Source organism: Anser brachyrhynchus, assembly GCF_964034855.1.
Source record: "Anser brachyrhynchus genome assembly, chromosome: W".
Taxonomy (NCBI): domain Eukaryota; kingdom Metazoa; phylum Chordata; class Aves; order Anseriformes; family Anatidae; genus Anser; species Anser brachyrhynchus.
Window position 1 is genome coordinate 23,186,279 of NC_137704.1, and position 22,220 is coordinate 23,208,498.

Sequence of the window (22,220 nt, forward strand, 5' to 3'; positions counted from 1 at the left end):
CCAGGGGTCGACCTCGAGTTTCCCCAGGTTCTTTCTGCCAGAGGCTCCAGGTGGGGCCATTCTCCCCGGCTGCAGTGTAGAGCACATTCCTTCCATCTGGTCCTGTTCGGACTGGCCCAAGGGCATGAACTATCTCCCGTTTAATTCGTTCAAAGTCTTGTCATTGCTCGGGGCCCCGTTTGAAATCATTCTTCTTAGGGGTTACTTGGTAGAGCGGGTTTACAATCAGACTGTAATTTGGAATGTGCATTCTCCAAAACCCCACGACACCTAGGAAAGTTTGTGTTTCTTTTTTGCTAGTTGGTGGAGACATAGCTGTTATTTTGTTGATGACATCCATTGGGATTTGACGACGTCCATCTTGCCATTTTACTCCTAAAAACTGGATCTCTCGTGCAGGTCCTTTGACTTTATTTTGTTTTATGGCAAAACCGGCCTTCAGAAGGATTTGGACTATTTTCTTCCCTTTCTCGAAAACTTCCTCTGCAGTGTCACCCCACACAATGATGTCATCGATGTACTGCAGGTGTTCAGGAGCTTCCCCCTGCTCCAGCACAGACTGGATCAGTCCATGGCAAATGGTAGGGCTGTGTTTCCACCCCTGGGGCAGTCAATTCCAGGTGTATTGGACACCCCTCCAAGTAAAAGCGAATTGTGGCCTGCACTCTGCTGCTAGAGGGATGGAGAAAAATGCATTAGCGATATCAATTGTGGCGTACCACTTGGCTGCCTTTGATTCCAGTTCATACTGGAGTTCTAGCATGTCCGGCACTGCAGCACTCAGTGGTGGCGTGACTTCGTTCAGGCCACGATAGTCCACTGTTAGTCTCCACTCACCATTAGACTTTCGCACTGGCCATAGGGGACTATTAAAAGGTGAGTGAGTCTTGCTGATCACTCCTTGGCTCTCCAGTTGACGAATTAGCTTATGGATGGGAATCAGGGAGTCTCGGTTGGTGCGATATTGCCGCCGGTGCACAGTTGTGGTGGCGATTGGCACCTGCTGTTCTTCGACCCTCAGCAACCTCACAACAGAAGGGTCCTCCGAGAGACCGGGCAAGGTAGACAACTGTTTAATGTCCTCTGTCTCTAAGGCAGCTATGCCAAAAGCCCAGCGGAACCCTTTTGGGTCCTTGAAATATCCTCTTCTAAGATAGTCTATGCCAAGGATGCACGGAGCATCTGGGCCAGTCACAATACGGTGCTTTTGCCACTCATTACCGGTTAGACTCACTTCAGCCTCCAATACAGTTAACTGCTGGGATCCCCCCGTCACACCATAAATACAGATGGGCTCTGGCCCTTTATAGCTTGATGGCATTAGAGTACATTGTGCACCGGTGTCTACCAAAGCCTTATACTTCTGTGCGTCTGACGTGCCAGGCCATCGAATCCACACAGTCCAATAAACTCGATTCTCCCTTTCCTCCCCCTGGCTGGAAATAGGAGCAGCAAGTTTCTCAGAGAACCCCCTCTTTTGTGACTGTTTTTCCTTGCAACTCACGTACCTGTGCCTCTAGGGTCAAGGTAGATTTTCCATCCCATTTTCTCATGTCCTCTCCATGGTCATGTAGGTAAAACCACAGGGTGGCATGGGATGTGTACCCATTATATCGTCTTCCTTGCACAGATGGACGTTTACCCCTAATAGCTGAGACACTGGTTCATTCAGGTGGGGAGGAAGATAAATTCTCTTTAAGTTGGTGGTCCTCTTCCAAAGGTTTATCCACAGCCGAGACACAGGCCTGTAGGGAAGAGGAGAGACTTTCTTCGTACTGCCGGAGTTGTTTAGCCACTTCATCCATTGTGGGTTCCTCATCCTCTTTCTAGGCCATTACTGCCAATGAGCTGGCATATGATGATGGTGCACTCTGTACAAACTTCCGCCACATGGGTCGTGTACACCGGACTGCATCTGGATCTGTGGATGTTTGTGCGTCGTCTTGGTCCTTATAAATGACTTCCCGTACGGCCAATTCCCTCAGGTACTGAATTCCCTTCTCCATGGTGGTCCATTTGCCTGGTAGACATACAAGTTCTTCCTTGAAGGGATACCTTTCCTGCACAGCTGACAGGAGACGCCTCCAGAGGCTGCGAGATCGTGCTCCATCTCCAATTGCTTTGTCAATGCATGCGTCTCTAGCAAGGGATCCCAGCCGCCTGGCTTCCCTGCCCTCTAATTCCACATAATTGGCTCCGGTGTCCCAGCACCGGAGCAGCCAGGTGACAAGCTGCTCACCTATACAGCGACCAAAATCTTTTCGCACATCTCGTAGCTCACGCTGGTATAGATTCCGGGTAGTTACTGTTGTTTTTGCGACATCCTCATCTTCATCTTCCTGTTCCTCTGATGGCCCGGCCTCATCTTCTTCATGCTTAGTCTTAGCAGGAGTTTCTCTGTGTTTTAAACGATCTGACTCTCTAAATCATATTTTCACCTTGGCTACAGGGGCAACTTGCACTGCTACAGTTTGTTTCTCTGCCCCAGCCACAGGGCCTGCCACAGGGGTTGTAACGACCGCTGGGTCCGTCACATGTCTTGGAGTGGCCACAGGGGCTGGAGCGGACGCAGGGTCCATTGTAGAGGTTGGAGTGGCTGCAGGGTCTGTCACTAGGTTGATAGTAGCATCGATTGCAGCTTGATAGGCATAGGCCAGACCCCAGCATGCTGCAGTGATTTGTGTCTCTTTGGAATTGCCAGAGTGATGACACCCCTTTTTCAAGCAGGGTTTTTTTTTTTTTTTTAAGGGGTGAATTTCCAAAGCACTGGACGTTCACACTGCTCTAGATGCTGTGGTGGTTTTACTTGGGTGGGTGGCCGAGCTCCACCACAACCGCTCTCTCACTCCCCCCTCCTCAAAGAGGAAGGGGGAGAAAATACAACACAAAGAGCTCGAGGTTTGAGATGAGAATGATTTAATTAAAGGGAAAGGGAATGGGGAGGGAAAAAAAAAAAAAGGCCACGCGGAAGCACAGAGAGAAAAGGGGGAAAAAAAAAGTTATTCTCTACTTCCCATCAATGATCAATGCTCGGCCACGTCCGGGGAAGCAGGGCCTCAAAATGCGTAGCGTTGTTCGGGAGGACAGCCCCCTCGCCCACGAGAGCCCCCCTTTTTATTGCTGAGTGTGACATCAGGTGTTATGGAATATCCCTTTGGTTGGTTTAGGTCAGCTGCCCTGGCGATGTCCCCTCCCCATCACTTGCCCACCCCCAGCCTGCTGGCTCTTGGGGGCTTGGAGGGAGTCCTGATGCTGTGCCAGTACTATGCGGCAATAGACACAACACTGGAGTGATACCAGTGCTGTTCCAGCTACGAGTGCAGAGCACAGCACTGTGTGGGCTGCTGCAGGGAAAGGTGACTCCATCCCAGACAGACCCAGCACAGATGCCTGCCCATATCCTCCCACACTCCCTGCCACTCGCAACTATCCCGCCTCAGGACAGATCTCCGGATGAGATTCCTAAGTAGTTGTTTAACCTTAAATAAAATCTGAAACACATTCAGGAGACATAATAATAACAACATGCTGGTCTGAACATCCCAAGGATATTCAACATCTTGAAGAGCTATCGTAACTAGCTCGGAGGAGAAGAGGGGGGTGAAGGAGAAAGGGAGAGTAAAGAAGTAGGAAAAAAATATCTCCCCCTGTCCCCTCCACAGATTGGCTCCCTGAAGAAAAAAAGTAATAGGTGTAATTGTTAATAGCTTCCGAGATATGGGTTCCAAAGTATGGAATTGACGACAGTGCAAATACCAGGTTAGTCTCATGGCCAGCAATTTTATCATATCATAAGCCAGTGTTATACTGCACAGTAAAATAATGATCTTAAACCAGCCCCCTGGAAAGGATAAACAGCACAACAGGGAACACAAACAGTAAGTAATGTGCTATATAACTCAATTTGGAAAACAGACACAGTAGACATGAGATCAAAGCAAGATCAAAGCAATCAACATTGTGACTAGCAACTATTAAGCAGGTCCAATACTTATACCAATTTTAGTTTAACACACTCTGGTCAGATCTGTCGTTATCTCAACCCTTCGAGCCCCACGTTGGGCGCCAAAAGGACTGTTGTGGTTTAACCCGGCTGGCAGCTAAACACCACACAGCCGTTCGCTCACCCTCCCCCCTCCCTCTCTGGGATGGGGGAGAGAAACGGGAAAGTGAAGCCGGTGAGTTGAGATAAAGACAGTTTATTAAGACAGGAAAATAATAATAACAATAATAATAATAATAGTGATAATGATAATAGTATTAATAATAATAATGTGTAAGAAACAAGCGATGCACAATGCAATTGCTCACCACCCGCTGACCGATGCCCAGCCTATCCCCGAGCAGCCGGCCCCCCCACCCCGGCCAGCCACCCCTATATATTGTTTAGCATGACGTCAGATGGTATGGAATACCCCTTTGGCCAGTTTGGGTCAGCTGTCCTGGGTCTGTCCCCTCCCAGCTCCTGCTGCACCCCCAGCCTGCTCGCTGGCAGGACAGAGCGAGAAGCCGAAAAGTCCTTGGCCTGGTGTAAACACTGCTCTGCAACAATTAAAACATCAGCATGTTATCAGCGCTCTTCTCATCCTAATCCAAAACATAGCACCCTACCAGCTACTAGGAGGAAAATTAACTTTATCCTAGCTGAAACCAGGACACTATGGATTATGATAGTCATAAAAGGTACTGGTTACTGACTGTTGGTGGATGTTCTGTGGGCATTTGCTGTGGATGCTATGAAAGGAATCCAGCTGTGCAAGGCTGGGTGGATTCTGTTGCTCAGAGTCCCAGCTTTATATATGTACAAGATGAAAATAAGTTTATCCTCAAAAAGAAGGAGATAGCTTGACTTGCAGTGCTGAGAAAATAATTTCTACCTAAAGCTTCAACATATTTGATCTCATATATCTGAGATATCAGATGCTGTTTTCTTCATAGTTCCTTTTGGAAATAGAAGTGTATTTTGCATTTGAGATGATGTCACATTGTAAGAGGGTGATTAAGCTTCTGATACACAAAGAAGTGAGTGAGACCTGTTGACACAGCAACATGAGCTCCCCACGTACCCCACTTCTAGTACTAAATGGTGGCTTTGGGTACCTGGGACCTGAGAGAATACTCACCTCTGTGATGAGTATCACAGATCGCCTCGCCGAGGCGATCGGCTCCGGGGCAGATGTGTTCTGCAGCGGAGCGGGGGATCGAGGTGGGCAGGTCTTTTTTTCCAGCATCGAGGCCACTCGAGGCAGCCGAGGGAGCAGCCATGACCTGGCAGCCCCCGCGAGGGAGGCGGACGAGGCGTAGGCGGAGCCAGCAGCGCCCCCTCCCCAGCCGTACAAAGGCAGGCCCTAGGGAGCGAGAGTGACCAGGGCGCGCCACGTCAGTCAGGGCGTGGCGCAGCAGTTCGCGGGCAGGGCGCGCTCAGACAGGACAGAGCATCCCGCCCCACTCAGGAGAACAGCTCGTCTACCGGCTGTCTACCTATGGCTAAACTGCCATGGTCTCCACTAGGCAGAAAGCTCTTTCTAGAAAGTCTGTGGCGACCCAGACTGACTGCCCGCTCAAAAATGCGGCAGTTCAGGTCTCTGGGTGCAGGGAGTGCCTGGGCCTGTTGCTGCCATCTGAGGGAGGCAGAGGCACCATGTGTGTGAGGTGTGAGCAGGTGGATGACCTGGTCAGCCTGGTGGCAGAGCTCAGGGAGGAGGTGGAGAGGTTAAGGGCTATCAGGGAGTGTGATAGACTGGTGGAGCAACTCCCTGCCAGGCCAGAAGGAAAGGCACCAGGGTGAGACACCCTAAATACCAGCCCTGAGGCTTAGGCAGGCAGCAGAGGCTCCACAAGAAACACATCACCCCCTACCGCCTTGTGAGCAGGTAATAGGAGGGGACCAGCAGGCAGAGTTCCTGGTACAGTGAACCCCCTCTCCTCTCCTCCCCCTAGCAACGATGCTGATGAATGGGGGACAGGGGGCAATGGCAAAAGGTCCCTGCTCACCATTACAAGCGTAGCAGGTGCTCCTGTCTGGTGATTCCCCTACCTCCCTAGCTGCCCCTGCAGAACAGGTACACTGCTCTGCGAGGACAACTGGACAATGGCGAGGGTGATGGTTCTTCCTACTTGGAGGTGTCACCAAAGTCTAATCAGGCTACCCACTGCATTAAAACCTCCTCAGTAAAGAGTAAAAGACGGGTCATTGTCATTGGTGACTCACTGCTGAAGGGAGCAGAAGGCCCGATATGCAGACCAGACCCGCTACACAGGGAGGTCTGCTGCCGCCCGGGTTAAAGTTGTAAGGAAGAAACTTCCTTCGCTAGTACGGCCCTCGGACTATTATCCTCTTTTGTTGTTTCAAGTAGGCAATGATGAAATAGGAAGAACTCCTCTAAGGACTATGAAGAAGGACTTCAGAGCCTTGGGGAGACTGGTCAAGGGTTCGGGAGCACAAGTCGTGTTTTCCTCTATCCCTCCAGTTATAGGAAATAATGAGGTACTGGACATGATGAGCCAGCGGGTTAATAACTGGCTCCGAGACTGGTTTCACTGGCAGGGTTTTGGTTTTTTTTTGACCTTGGGTCGATTTACATGAGACCAGGCCTGCTGACGACAGACAGGAATAGCTTTTTCCTCCGGCAGAAAAGGGTTTTAGGATGGGAGTTGGCAGGGTTCATTGATAGAGCTTTAAACTAGGTATGAAGGGGGGTGTGGGTGGAACCGGGGACACTAGAAAGGAGCCTGAATGTGACATGCCAGTTCTTCTGGGTGAGGAATGTGCTAGCAAGACCTCGCAGTCTTGTGTCTTGGTGAAGGATGAGGATGACATAGCAATTTGCAGGAAGGACACAAGGGTTGGTGAGAGGTTGGTAACTATGGAAACACCTGAGTGTGGTCAGGAGGGTATTAGGGTTTCTCCCTCCCAAAAGGTGGCCTAGCTGAGGTGCATTTACACTAATGCATGCAGTATGGGCAACAAACAGGAAGAGCTGGAAGCCACCATACTAGTAGGAAACTATGATGTAGTTGCCATCATGGAAACCTGGTGGGGTGATTCCCATGACTGGAGTGCGGCCATTGATGGCTACAAACTGTTCAGAAAGGATAGGCGAGGAAGGAGGGGAGGTGGAGTTGCCCTCTGTGTTAGGAAGTGGATAGATTGTGAAGAGCTGTGCCTGAGAAACAGCCATGACCAGGTCGAGAGCCTGTGGGTGAAAATCAAGGATCGGTCCAGTAAAGGACATCTAGTGGTTGGAGTCTGCTACAGGCCACCTGATCAGGGGAAGTCTGTTGACGAGGCCTTCTTGCTTCAGCTGCAAGAACTGTCACACTCACAAGCTCTTGTCCTGATGGGGGATTTCAACCACCTGGGTATCTGCTGGGGGTAGCGGCACTGCAGGTTCCAGGCAATCCAGGAGATTCCTGGAGTCTGTTGAGGATAACTTCCTGGTCCAGGTAATAGACGGACCGACCTGACGTGAAGCCTTACTAGACCAGGTGCTCACCAACGTGGAATTAGAGAGGTTAAGATTGGAGGCTGCCTGGGCTGTAGCGACCATGCCCTGGTGGAGTTTGTGATCTTGAGGAATATGGGTCTGGCAAAAAAGCAGAGTCAGGACCCTGAACTTGAGGAGAGCAAACTTCCGGCTGCTCAAGGAATTACTGGCTGGGATCCCCCGGGAAACTGTCCTTGAGGGCATAGGAACGGAACAGAGCTGGCAGATCTTTCAGGACACCCTTCTGAGAGCGCAAGAGCTCTCCATCCCCCAGCAGAAGAAATCGAGCAGAGGAGACGGGCGACCGGCATGGCTGAGCAAGGACCTGCAGCTTAAACTGAGGGAAAAGAGGGAAATGTACAGGAAGTGGAAGCAGGGTTGTGTAGCCTGGGAGGAATACAGGGGTGTCGTCCGGATGTGTAGAGACAGGATCAGGAAAGCCAAGGCACAGATGGAGCTGAACTTGGCAAGGGATGTGAAGAATAACAAGAAGGGGTTCTACAGATAAATAGGCAGGAGGAGACAGGCCAAGGAGAGTGTTCCCCCTCTGATAAACGAGACAGGAGAACTGGCTTCCTCAGACATGGAAAAAGCTGAGGTACTCAATAAGTGCTTTGTCTCAGTCTTCACTGGTGGTCAAGTTTCCTATGTCTGTCAGGACCCTGAACCTCGAGGAGAGGGTGAGAGGAGCAGATTCCGTCCCACTGTGACAGTGGAACAAGTCTGGGACTACATAAGGAAATTGGATGTGTATAAGTCCATGGGGCCAGATGGTATACATCCCAGGGTGCTGAGAGAGATGGCTGATGTGGTTGCTGAGCCGCTCTCCATCATATTTTGGGCCCCTCGCTACAAGAAGGACATGGAGGTGCTCGAGAGAGTCCAGAGAAGGGCAACGAAGCTGGTGTGGGGTCTGGAGAACAAGTCTTACGAGGAGCGGCTGAGGGAGATGGGGTTGTTTAGCCTGGAGAAGAGGAGGCTCAGGGGAGACCTCATCGCTCTCTATAGGTACCTTAAAGGAGGCTGTAGAGAGGTGGGGGGTTGGTCTATTCTCCCACGTGCCTGGTGACAGGACGAGGGGGAATGGGCTAAAGTTGCGCCAGGGGAGGTTTAGGTTGGATGTTAGGAAGAACTTCTTTACCGAAAGGGTTGTTAGGCATTGGAATGGGCTGCCCAGGGAGGTGGTTGAGTCGCCATCCCTGGAGGTCTTTAAGAGACGTTTAGATGTAGCCCTTAGTGATATGGTTTAGTGGAGGACTCGTTAGTGTTAGGTCAGAGGTTGGACTAGGTGATCTTGGAGGTCTCTTCCAACCTAGACGATTCTGTGATATTCTGTGATATTTGAAAAATCATGGCTGTCGGGTGAAGTCCCCGGTGACTGGAAAAAGGGAAACATTACTCTCATTTTTAAGAAAGGGAGAAAGGAAGACCCAGGGAACTACAGGCCAGTGAGCCTCACCTCTGTGCCTGGGAAAATCATGGAGCAGATCCTCCTGGAAGACATGTTAAGGCATGCATGAGATAAAGAGGTGATCCGAGACAGCCAGCACAGCTTCACCAAAGGCAGATCTTGCCTAACCAATCTGGTGGCCTTCTATGATGGAGTGATGGCATCGGTGGACAAAGGAAGGGTGATGGATATCATCTACCTGGACTTGAGCAAAGCCTTTGATACTGTCCCTCACCACAATCTTCTCTCTGAATTGGAGAGGTATGGATTTGAAGGATGGACTGTTAGGTGAATAAAGAATTGGTTGGCTGGTCGCAGCCAAAGGGTTGTGGTCAATGGTTCTATGTCTGGGTGGAGGCCAGTCACAAGCGGTGTCCCTCAGGGGTCGGTCTTGGGACCGGTGCTCTTCAACATTTTTATCAATGACATAGATGGAATCAAGTGCACCCTCAGCAAGTTTGCAGATGACACCAAGCTGAGCGGTGCAGTCGATACAATAGAGGGAAGGGATGCCGTCCAGAGGGACCTGGACAGGCTGGAGAAGTGTGCCCATGTGAACCTAATGAGGTTCAGCAAGGCCAAGTGCAAGGTGTTGCACTTGGGCTGGGGCAATCCCAGGTATTTATATAGACTGGGCGAAGAATTACTTGAGAGCAGTCCTGCGGAGAAGGACTTGGGGGTCCTGATGGATGAGAAGCTGGACATGAGCTGGCAGTGCGCGCTTGCAGCCCGGAAGGCCAACTGTGTCCTGGGCTGCATCAAAAAAGGGGTGGCCAGCAGGGAGAGGGAGGTGATTGTCCCCCTCTACTCTGCTCTTGTGAGACCCCACCTGGAATACTGCATGCAGGCCTGGGGCCCCCAGCACAAGAAGGATGTAGAGCTCTTGGAACAGTCCAGAGGAGGGCCCCTAAGATGATCAGAGGGCTGGAGCACCTCTCCCATGCAGAAAGGTTGAGGGAACTGGGCTTGTTTAGCTTGGAGAAGAGAAGGCTCCGGGGAGACCTCATTGCGGCCTTCCAGTACTTGAAGGGAGAGTATAAACAGGAGGGGGAACACCTGTTTACGTGTGTTGGTAGTGATAGGACAAGGGGAATGGTTTTAAACTAAGACAGGGGAGATTTAGGTTAGATATTAGGAGGAAGTTTTTCACTCAGAGGGTGGTGAGGCACTGGAACAGGTTGTGGATGCCCCATCCCTGGAGGCATTCAAGGCCAGGCTGGATGCGGCTCTGGGCAGCCTGCTCCAGTGGTTGGCAACCCTGCCCAGAGCAGGGGGGTTGAAGCTAGATGATCTTTAAGGTCCTTTTCAACCCAGGCAATTCTATGATTCTATGATTGGCTCCCTGAAGAAAAAGCATGAAAGGTGTAATTATTAATAGTTTCTAGGGTAGGGTTCCCAAAGCATGGAGTTGATGGCAATGCTGAGTACAAATACCAGATTAGTCTCATGGCCGGTAATTTTATCATATCGTAAGCCAGTGTTACACAGCACAGCAAAATAATAACCCTATACCAACCCCCAGAAGTGATAAGCAACACGACAGGGAATACATACACTACATAATGTGCTATATAACTCAGTTCGGAAAGCAGGTACAGCAGACTTGAGATCACAAAAATCGGCATTGTGATTAGCAACTGTTAAACTGATGTAATGCTTATAAGAATCTTGTTTTAACATGCTCTAGTCAGATCTGTTGTTATCTCAACCTTTCGTGCCCCACATTGGGCGCCAAAAGGACTGTTGTGGTTTAACCCGGCTGGCAGCTAAGTTCGCTCACCCTCCCCCCTCCCTCTCTGGGATGGGGGAGAGAATCAGGAAAATGAAGCCTGTGGGTTGAGATAAAGACAGTTTATTAGGACAGAAAAGAAAGGAAAATAATAATAATGATAATAGTACTACTACTAATAATGTGTACAAACAAATGATGCACAATGCAATTGCTCACCACCCGCTAACCAATACCCAGCCTATCCTTGAGCAGCCGGCCCCCCACCCCAGCCAGCCACCCCTATATATTGTTTAGCATGACGTCAGATGGTATGGAATACCCCTTTGGCCAGTTTGGGTCAGCTGTCCTGGGTCTGTCCCCTCCCAGCTCCTGCTGCACCCCCAGCCTGCTCGCTGGCAGGACAGAGCGAGAAGCCGAAAAGTCCTTGGCCTGGTGTAAGCACTGCTCTGCAACAATTAAAACATCAGCATGTTATCAGCACTCTTCTCATCCTAATCCAAAACATAGCACCCTACCATCTACTAGGAGGAAAATTAACTGTATCCTAGCTGAAACCATGACAAATTTTTACTGTCAGAGATAGGTGTTGTTAGCCCTATGCTGGGGATGGGACAGTATTGGATGCTGGTGGGAAACCACGTGCGTTTAGCCATTGTGCCGTTTTGCTCATATACAGCATGCGAAATGTAGTGCTTTGAGAGCAGAACAAACAATCCTTATGATTATGTTATAACTACACACAACTGCATAACCTCTGCATCTCATGTGGATTACTGATCAGGCCACAGGTCTCTCCAGTACAGTAGACACAGTCCCCAGTCTCTTCCCTGAAACCTTTTTCTCCAGCTGTAGCAAACTCTGCTTGTGTGTAATGTTCATCACCTTGTTCATGTGTTGTCCAACAGGTACACCCAGACAACAAGGAAACAGAAATGCCTATGGTAAGTTCCCACCTTGCTGTGTGCTTGCATTGCGTGGTATTTGTAAAATGCTGCTGGGGTGTTTCCAGAGGTAACATTCCTCTGAGTACAGAAAATCATAGGTGATGAGTGAACTGCAGGGTGAGGGAAGCAATCCCTTGCTTCTTCCAGGGTAAAGGGCTTTCCCATATCATAAGGACCTTTACTGTTGGAAAGGTTGGGTGTGAGAAAGTTTCAGTCCTGCCAGTAAGAGAGGGTATGTAACAAGAAATCTGGGTAATCAAATGTCTTTTTGAGGGTAAAAAGGGTGTGGTAGGAGTCAGACTACATAAAGTGCTTGGTTTCATCCTACCAGTGAGCAACTTCCCCAGCACAGCCTTGGAAGTCTCCAGTTACCTAATTTTGTGGGTTGTCCTAGTCCTGCAGTAGCCAGGAATGGGGACATGGATGCAAAAGATGACCATCACCTAAGCCTCTGGGTTTTCCCTTGTAGGTAATGCACCAAAACTTCCCAGCGTCTCAAGTGCCCAACAACACCAGCTGCGCAAAGCGGTCATGTGGCCCTGCTCCTGACATACAGCAGGCCCTCTCCGCTAGCGAGAGGCAGTGTGTAGAGACCGTCGTCAACATGGGGTACTCGCCTGAGAACGTCCTGAAAGCCATGAAGAAGAAGGGACAGAACATAGACCAGGTAAGAGCTTTTGCAGGAAGAGAGAAACCTTTGAGTGGGTGCTGATTCTGCTGAGAAACAGCCTTAGCTTTGCAAAATGGAGGGGGAGGGCACTTTATTCTAACAGTGAATTGCAGAACTGCCCCAGAAGTTTTCACCTGGCAGAAAAGTCTTCCCAAACCAAAGAACATCTGCATAACTTTCTGTTAATCTGCTTCAGTCAGCACAGTCTTCCTAGGAGTCACAGAACAATCCTTGGGAAGCTTGGTATGGATCCATGCCTTTAGTGCTGCGTGACCAAAAAGCAAAGCACCTTCCCTGTTCTGAGCACAAGGGGTTACTCTGATGATGCCTCTCCCTGCAGAGAGATGGGCCCCTGCAGGCTTACTACAGCCATGAAAGGCTCGCGAGGCACCAGTGACTGACTTTTTGTGTGCTCTGACTGTGGTGCTTCCTGCCATGTGTTGCCTCAAACACTTGCTAAAACCATGTCACGGAGCATAAAGTGTGGCAGGGTGAAGTGTGGCTCTGGGTCTTGGATCAGCTTCAAACAAAGCAACGTTTTGAAGCCAGAGGAGCGTGGCCAGGCTTTCTGTGCTGGCCCCGTGCTCCCTGTGCACTGCGCAGAGCGTTGCCTCGGCAGGAGGAGCATTCCGGTAGCTCCTGTGCTGTGTAGGATTTGGCTGCTGGTAGAGCTGCTCTGCTTGCCCCCTGCCTATAAATCAAGAGCACTTTAATCTGTGTGAGGAGCTGTAGTGCCAAACAGAAGGAATGTCCCTTCGGAGGGCAGTTTCAAATCCTGCAGTATTTGCATGCTGCTTTCTATCTCATTCCTAGCACTACCTTTCTCCTACCTGTCAGACTTTCACCCCTACCTCTCAAAGCTGAGAATGAATAAGAAATGTGGCAGTAGTTTCTGGGCATGTGATCTGGGATCTGCAGCTTGCTCAGCAGTATGCTGAGGTGATCTTAAGAAGCTGACTGCTTTCAGATTGCGTTAGGTCTTCTGGCTGAGAGGAAACTAAAAGCTGATGTAGCTTGATTGCTGGCCTACGGTACCACCTTAAAAATTCACAGTATAAAAAGCACTGTTAATCTTAAATTTCTGCCTCCTGAGTGATTCAGAATGGAAGGCTAGAGAAGGAAGGCTGTTTGACTGGAGTGAAAGATGAAGCTGATGGGAGAGCACAAAGACAGAAGGACTTGTTTGCTGTTTTTTTGAACAAGCTCTTGCACAAAGAGCATCTCAAGATAGAGTAGGAAGAGCTTTGTCTCGGTTCCTGGTGAAGCCTGGGACAGAGTTGTGCTCAGTTCCTCTGCACGTATTGAGGTGCACGACTCTGTGCTGTGAATGCAGCTCTGCAAACTTCTTTGTTTTGTTCCCTGCAGGTTTTGGATTACCTGTTTGCACACGGACAGCTTTGTGAGAAGGGCTTTGATCCACTTCTTGTTGAAGCAGCTTTGGAAATGCATCAGTGTTCAGAGGAGAAGGTGAGAGCGCCATGTGCTCCGCAATAGTGAGAATGCACCATGAAGGGGAATTCCAGCACAATGAAGTGGTTGGTGTAATTCTATCTCCTTGGTAATGCTGCCTTGTTGTCAAAACTGGCTGCCAAAGATCATTCTTGTAGTGATGAAGGGAATATGTTAAAACATTAGATTTCTTCTGCATTGGTTTATTGGTTTATTACCCCTACTCGCATGCATTTTTATGGGGACAAGCTCTTTTTAAAGACCCTGCTTATTTTGATGGCAACGTTCTAAACCACAGTGTTGTCTTTTGAGCAAGGTGCTCAGTACAGAGAGAATTAACTTCAGAAGCAGCAAATTATCATCAAAATCCTTCCAGCTTGCCGTGGCTGTAAATTTTCTCCACTGTACAAATACATCTGCCTGCCAAATTGGGTTAGGGCTCTGTCTGAAAGAAGCTGGAAAAAACAGCTTTTGTGGTTTATGGTGTGGATGCTTTGCCAGCACCAAAGGTACAGAGGCAGGAACAGAGGACAGCAGAACTGCTTTTTAGTGTATGCCAGTGTGAGAAACACTCCGTAGCCAATAACTTAGGCTCAGGCGAGGATCTCAGTGAAGTAGTAATCTATTCGCGATTGCAATGGCGGGTGCCCCACAAGCAGGAGCGCACCTACTGGTTCCAAAACACAGTTTATATAATTTTTGATGACAGGACCCTCCCCTGTTTCCCCACTGAGTGGGTAATCCAGGTTCACAATCTACCTGATGCTTCACAGACAATGCCTGGCCTTCAGTTGCCGGCCTGTTAAATTTCAAATTTCTTTTGACTTTTTTTACTGTTTGAAGTGGTAATGTTTCTTCACTTATCTGATTTGACTTGACACTGTGATTTTCACCTGATTTTTCTAAGGAGTCTGGTTGTCTGCATTTTACAAGGTCGCCTGCTAAGTTTTCTTATCACTGCAAGCATATCTCAATACCCCATTCCTTCCCTCTAAACAATGTAACTCTGCAAAAACAAGATTTTTATTCCCACAGTTCCCCCCTTTTCTTCTTTATAAATTGCTGATTTTTGCAAAACTTTTCTCTAAGGTGTAATTTGGTAGATATCTTTCTCTTCTTCACCTTCTTTGCTTTCCATCTCCTCTAATATCATCACCTTATCTGAGTAAGGTGGTGGATCCATGGTCATTTGTTTCAATAGTGCAGTTTCAGTTAACCACTGCACTAGTCCTTTTACACAGGGGATACAACAACAACAAAAGGCTGTCAAAACTCCTGCTACTATGATCAAGGATGTAAAGATGCCTAATTTTTCTGCCAATTCACTGGCAAGGGTGGGAAACCCTTGCAATGCTCTAGTTACTGTGCCATCCGGGGCAGTATTGTTGGGTATAAAAGTGCAACAATGGTTGCTCAGTATCACACACACACACCTCCTTTCTCCGCAAGCATCATATCTAATGCTATTCTGTTTTCCCAAGCCATTTTGCTGGTGGCATCTAGTTGTTCAGCGATTCCTCTTATCGCATCCCTTGTATAATTTATGAATCTCTGCTGATTATAATAAATATAATTAATCCAATCCACGTTCTTATTGATTGTTACCCACCAGAACAGTGACTCAAACCCTGCAGCAATTTGATTCCTGGCTTCCTGTTCATCGGGAACTCCTCTAGGCACCCCAATAGAATCTATGTACGCTCTATCATCAAATGATACTCCTAAGCTTCTTTTACTTCTTCTGGGTATTTGTGATGTTTCTCTTTCAAATGCCAGGGTGAAGGATATAGCTAATTGAACAAGTGCACAAGTGCCTCCCCAGTTAGATGGTAGGGTGGACCGTAAGATCTCGGTAAGGCTCGGTACTGGGGTTGGCCCTCTTTAATATCTTTATCGATGATCTGGATGAGGGCGTCCAGTGCACCCTCAGTAAGTTTGCAGATGACACCAAGCTAAGTGCGTGTGTCGATCTGCTCGAGGGCAGGAAGGCTCTGCAGGAAGATCTGGATAGGCTGGAGCGATGGGCTGAGGTCAACTGTATGAAGTTCAACAAGGCCAAGTGCCGGGTCCTGCACCTGGGGCGCAACAACCCCAAGCAGCGCTACAGGCTGGGAGATGAGTGGTTGGAAAGCTGCCTGGCAGAGAAGGACCTGGGAGTATTGGTTGATAGTCGGCTGAATATGAGCCAGCAGTGTGCCCAGGTGGCCAAGAAGGCCAACAGCATCCTGGCCTGTATAAGAAGCAGTGTGGCCAGCAGGTCTAGGGAAGTGATTGTCCCCCTGTACTCGGCTCTGGTGAGGCCGCACCTCGAGTACTGTGTTCAGTTTTGGGCCCCTCGCTACAGGAAGGACATGGACGTGCTCGAGCGAGTCCAGAGAAGGGCGACCAAGCTGGTGAGGGGTCTGGAGAACAAGTCTTACGAGGAGCGGCTGAGGGAGCTGGGCTTGTTCAGCCTGGAGAAGAGGAGGCTCAGGGGCGACCTTATCGCTCTCTACAGTTACCTTAAAGGAGGCTGTAAAGAGGTGGGGGTTGGTCTGTTCTCCTACGTGCCTGTTGACAGGACGAGGGGGAATGGGCGAAAGTTGCGACAGGGGAGTTTTAGGTTGGATGTTAGGAAGTACTTCTTTACCGAAAGGGTTATTAAGCATTGGAACGGGCTGCCCAGGGAGGTGGTGGAGTCACCATCCCTGGAGGTCTTTAAAAGACGTTTAGATGTAGAGCTTAGCGATATGGTTTAGTGGAGTACTTAGTGTTAGGTCGAAGGTTGGACTCGATGATCTTGAGGTCTCTTCCAACCTAGAAATCTGTGATACTGTGATACTGTGATCTTCCCTCCACAGTACCACCAGAGATCTTCCCTGGGGATCTCAAGTCTTGAGCAGTTTCCCATCAAGTCCTCGGTAGCATTCAAGGTCCTCGTGCACAAGGCAAATTCTCCCAGATGCCGGGTAGCACTCACACCCTGCCGTGAGAGGCAAGCTGTATGGTTACCTATAGCTGTAGAGAATGCAGGGGGAGCCCTGGTATTGCTATCACGCAAGGAAGGGAACAGCAAAGAGAGACTTACAGGCCTCATTTCCCCAGGCAGTCTTTTCTTGGTAGAGTGCAATCATACATCGCATCCCCTGGGAGTCCTTGGTCCACCCCAATGGGCAGGGCACTATCTGGGCAATCGGTCCTCCCGAGGCACAAGCATAGCAATCGCTATGGTTGAGACTCTGGACAGTATATTTGACCCATTCTATCCAGGCATTCACATCCCCATACCCTGTTTCAATCTCAAATGTTTGAACTGCCGCATTTCGAAAAGGCCCTCCTGTTTTCTCTCCTGTTTTCTCCTTGAGTTTCTCCCTTTCTCTGATGGCAATAGAGGATTGTTTCCATACAGCTATTCTCAATCTGGCTGTTGGGTCTCTCCCAGTTATTTGTTCTCTCTGCTCAATTGTCCTTGGGCATTTAAATCTCTACAAGCTAACACCTCACAAGCGTCAGACATGACAGATTGTGGTACATAACCCTCTGTCACATTCACCCATATTTTTTAACCGTCTTACTATTATCTGGTCATGCCTTTTCCAAGTTGCCAATTGACCAAGGCTTTCTCTGAGGCCTACAATCACTAGGAACAAAATTAATAATTGATTTTTCCCTGTCATTATTTTTAAACCTTAGGTTTCCAAATAATTTACAATACAAAGAATAAGATGTACACTACTACTACAACAAACCCCCCTTGGGAGCACTTCAATTCACGATAGGTCTGTCCTTTCTCTCAATCACAAGTCACACGCATTAGCTACCTGTGAAAATAAAAGGTTAGTTTACAGTTGTAAGCTGTTATCCCGCTCAGAGTCCACTATGACGTTTTTCTTTTTGATTTTAATTTTCAAAAAGTCTTCTGTAGGAACAACTTTCCCGGTACTAGGGTCGACAGATGCCTTCACTCGAGTATAGTGAGTCCAACCTTTTTCCGCAGTTCCTATGGCTGTTTCAGTAGTAGTACTTGGAAGTGTCCTTCCCATTCAGGCCGGAGTTGATCCTTTCCAGGTCTGAATCAGGACCCAATTTCCCACGGGTCCTGAGAGATGACAAAGAAGAGGACAACCCCAGAATACAGTTCTTAAGAAAACTCTCTTGTTTCGAATTGTGGTATCTCATCCCTTCTGCCCAGATAGGGCAATCCGAACAGCATCTCATATGGTGAAATTCCCATATCCTTTCTTGGTGCTGTCTGAACCTGTAGGAGTGCTAAAGGTAAGCATTTTACCCAAGGAAGTTGGGTTTCTAACACTAACTTAGTTAATTGCTTCTTTAATGTCTGGTTCATTCACTCCACCTCCCCAGAAGAGGAGGGGTGCCAGGGGGTGTAAAAATCCCACTCAGTCTCTAAGGCCTGCATTAACCCTTGCAGTACTTGTGAAGGGAAATGACTTCCTTGATCTGAATCAATGTTTTCAGCTATCCCATATCTAGGGACTGTTTGCTCCAGTGATACCTTAGCCACCGTGTTCGCAGTGGCAGATACGGAGGGGAAAGCTTACACCCATCCAGTCACGTGGTCAACTAGGACAAACAAGTACTTAAATCTCCCTCCTTTAGGTAACTCAGTAAAGTCTACCTGTATACTTGGGAAAGGTCGAATCCCTGGCTCCCATCCCCCTCTAGGTGGGTTACAAATGACCTTTTTATTTGCCTTTTGACATATGGTACATCCTCTGCATATTTGCTTCACTAAAGTGTATATTCCTACACAGACATACTTTTTTCTAGAACAACATCACACATTGCTTGCACCTCCCAATGACTCTCTTGATGTAAAACATATTTGCCTCATTGGTGCTTTATTCAGCATTTCTCTCCCATCAGGGAGTATCTGTTTTCCTTCAAACTTCGTGGCTCCTGATTCCTTAAAAAAAATCTTTCTCTTAAAACTTTTTAGTTCTTTCTTAGTTTTCAACAATTCCCTGAATCCTCTCTGGATTTATTTTTGGTTTTCCCTCAGACATTAGATGCCTTAAATACCTGACTTCTCTTTCTACGTATTGTAATTTATTTTTCAATACTCCCAAGCCCTGCTTTCCCAGAAAGTTGAATAGCTTGTTAGTGGCTTCCTTCACAACTGTTTTCTCCTGTCCTGACAATAAAAGATCATCTACATATTTGTAACAGTAACACGTCCTCGGGGGGTTGGAATTGCTCCAAAATCTGTTCTAGAACTTGTCCAAATAAATTGGTGGCCCTGTAAACCCCTGAGGTAAAATTGTCCATCTGTATTGCCGCTTCTGCCCCCACTTCAGAGTCTTTCCAGTCAGAGGTGAATATATCTTTGCTCTCAGGGCCTGAGAGCCCTCCATTAATACCACTGTTATTCCAGTCTAACAATTTACTATTTGAATGCCCAATTTCATCATCAAATCCCTTCCCAACAAGTTAGTCCCTGCCTTGGGTACATACAATAATTGCCCATTTTATCCCCTAGTCTCAGCTTGGTATCCCCCAAAGGTGGCACTGTTACCCCAGCCCCTTCTACCCCCATCACTTGTTAGGGTTTCATTAGTTAATTTAATCCCTGATACTTTACAGGCCAGTAATGACCTAGCTGCCCCCGTGTATTGCGTTCAATGACAAGGTTCTGGGGGGGCTGCAGTGGCAGCCCCCCACGTGGAGAATCCAGAAACTGCCCCATGGCAGATAAAAGACGATTTCATCCAGCCCCAAAGGGGCCCACTGCTGCCATGAGCAACACAGTCCATGCCTCTGTGAGAGCACATCCACGAAAACAAACAAACAAACAAACAAAAACCTGCTGCTCAACAGCAGCTGGGAGAGCGAGGAGTGAGAAACCTCCCCGCAGACACCAAAGTCAGCACAGAAGGAGGGGGTGGAGGCGCTCCAGGCGCCAGAGCCGAAGCCCCCTGCGGCCTGTGGAGAGGCCCCTGGTGGAGCAGGCTGCCCCCCCCGCCCCCCCCCCTTCTCGATACTTGGGAACCTGACCAAACACCACAGCAAATATACCAAAACTTCTAGACTGTTACTTAGATAATGCCTACATCCTCTTTCCCTGCTCATTCAACTTTCCCAACTCATTCAAAAAACAGCTCTGTCAAACATTACATACCACACCTTTAACACCTTCAATAACCCTTTTTAACACTTCTTCTTATCTTTCTCCAGCCTGTACTTTCCCATTTTCCTTCTCTCCTCCTATTCCTATTTGAAGTGGCCAGCCTGGCCAGACTTCAAAGCCTGTCCCTGAGCTTTCCTTGCCTGCCATTCCTTCATCTCTCTTCCTCTCCTTTCCATCCTGGCCCTGACTCCCCCTGAAGATTTTCTTCCTCTTTCTCCAACCCTCTGCCTCACTACCTGCTACACTGTCAATACCATTAGTTTCACTCTCTGCTTTTCCTTCTCATCTCCCCTCCTGACACACACCTTCAGGGCCTCCCACAGGAGGGCCCCCCAGTGACTGTTCACTACATCCCCCCACCTTCTGGAGCTTTTTCTGGGTATCTTGTCAAGCTTTAATCACAAAATGAACTTTCAAGAGCCCTTGGGATACTGGGTCCTCGGGATTCATCCACGAGTACTTTCTCTTTCTGACCCCCAAGTCTCTCATATGATTTCTGTGTTGTGCATTATTATTATTATTCCAGCCAGGATCAGCAAGTGGGTATTTCTGCTCTGCTTGTATTACCCCTGGTCCTTGAGGATGAGCTCTTTCCCATTTTTGTATAGCAGCTCTCCTCCTGATCATTCCCCTTTCTTCCCCTATAAACAACATACTTAGTACAGACATAATTTCCCCCCCCCGAGAGTATAAGTTAGGCCCTAGGAACTGGTCTAATTGTTCAGCTAGCCCGATGGGGTCCTCAATTAAAGACTTCATCTCCTTCTTAAAACTCCTAACCTCTCTGCTGGTAAGGAGAGGGGGGAGTTCACCTAAGAGGAGACACAGTTAGTGTTAGTACTGTTAGTATCAGGGAAGGCAAAATTCTCAGTACCTCTTCTACCTTGTTCTAATTCTTACCAGAGCCTAGAGTACGCTCTTCTCTAGGGACAGTGTTAATTGCAGTCCCTGTCTCCCTTCCTGGAGCTGCTGCTGCCACCGGTGCAATATTAGGATTATAGGGAACATAACTTGGCTCCTTCTCCGAAAAAGGAATCTTATTGTTTACACATAAATTTAAAGCCTGAATTTTCATCAGACCCGTATTTTGGCCAAAATACTGCTGTTTCCTTAATTGGTTCTTTTGTCCAGACTGATACACAATATTTAACCGTTTTTTTTCTTTTATCATCTCCTCTAATTTTGAGATTATTTTTCCAATTTCTTATCATTCTTCAGGAAGAACTGTCGGTAGGTACTCCCCCAGGGATATTTCCCTGTCCCCTGGAACCCATATTTCCCATTTTTCCTAGCCCTTGTCAGTGTGCTGCTACAGAAATTTCCCTCCTGCAGGGTACCACACACTAACGTTCCGATTCTGGAAAATGGGGGTGTACTGCCAAGCACTTCCCCGTGCAAGGATTACTGTACACCAAATTTCCCTGGTGTAGTGCCAAGCACTTCCCTGTGCAAGGGCTTACCATACACCAAATTTCCCGAGACTCTTCCTTTCTCTCCCTTATCTCACGCTTCGTCCGTCTCCGGCCGCGCCCCTCGCGGAGCTGCGGAACCACGGATCAGGACTCCACACTCGCTCCGTACAAAAGTACGTCTCAATCACACATCACACAGAGTCTCACCCGACCCCCAAGGCAATACTTCATATTTCTTACCTTGGTCTGTGCACAGAGTTACCGGATCAATTCTTAAACCCGGAGTGCCTACCTTCTTCCCTTCCCCACTGCTTCACGGATCCTGCCTCTTTAATCAGTCTCGGGCCCTCTGTCAGCTCTCCGCAGAACCGCCACCGCCGATGCACAGGACCCTGAAATCAGCGGGGCATGCCTTCCTGCTGCTGCGGCGGTGGGGCTCCCCGGTAGGTGACTGGCTCCCGGACGAGCCCCCAAATTGTGAGAAACACTCCGTAGCCAATAACTTAGGCTCAGGCGAGGATCTCAGTGAAGTAGTAATTTATTCGCGATTGCAATGGCGGGCGCCCCACAAGCAGGAGCGCACCTACTGGTTCCAAAACACAGTTTATGTACTGTTTGATGACAGGACCCTCCCCTGTTTCCCCACTGGAGTGGGTAATCCAGGTTCACAACCTATCTGATGCTTCACAGACAATGCATGGCCTTCAGTTGCCGGCCTGTTAAATTTCAAATTTCTTTTGACTTTTTTTTACTGTTTGAAGTGGTAATGTTTCTTCACTTATCTGACTTGACTTGACACTGTGATTTTCACCTAATTGTTCTAAGGAGTCTGGTTGTCTGCATTTTACAAGGTCGCCTGCTAAGTTTTCTTATCACTGCAAGCATATCTCAATACCCCATTCCTTACCTTTAAACAATGTAACTCTGCAAAAACAACATTTTTATTCCC

The 22,220-nt window shown here is 48.4% G+C and overlaps 2 protein-coding genes across 18 annotated transcripts in view; both read left to right on the forward strand.

Moving 5' to 3' along the window:
- Positions 1–22,220, forward strand: part of LOC308184746 (ubiquitin-associated protein 1-like) — a 92,752-nt gene that overhangs the window by 52,712 nt on the left and 17,820 nt on the right. For 12 of the 15 annotated variants that reach the window (XR_013942895.1, XR_013942898.1, XR_013942899.1 and 9 more), the window contains exons 5-7: positions 11,575–11,610; positions 12,083–12,280; positions 13,649–13,750. Coding sequence is in view for 7 of the 15 variants with exons in the window: in XM_080572180.1 (XP_080428306.1) it covers positions 11,575–11,610; positions 12,083–12,280; positions 13,649–13,750 (336 nt within the window). In the remaining 8 variants the exon portion in view is untranslated. Of the gene's footprint in view, positions 1–11,574; positions 11,611–12,082; positions 12,281–13,648; positions 13,819–22,220 lie in introns of all 15 variants that reach the window. The other 3 variants (XR_013942896.1, XR_013942897.1, XM_080572181.1) reach the window with 1 other exon arrangement.
- The window catches only part of LOC308184771 (ubiquitin-associated protein 1-like), a 73,986-nt gene that overhangs the window by 5,414 nt on the left and 46,352 nt on the right, over positions 1–22,220 (forward strand). Inside the window, exon 1 of one of the 3 annotated variants that reach the window (XM_080572302.1) lies at positions 13,729–13,750. The exons of the other annotated variants lie outside the window; for them this stretch is intronic. The gene's annotated coding sequence lies outside the window, so the exon portion shown is untranslated. Of the gene's footprint in view, positions 1–13,728; positions 13,751–22,220 lie in introns of those variants that run through there. 3 annotated transcript variants of the gene reach the window in all.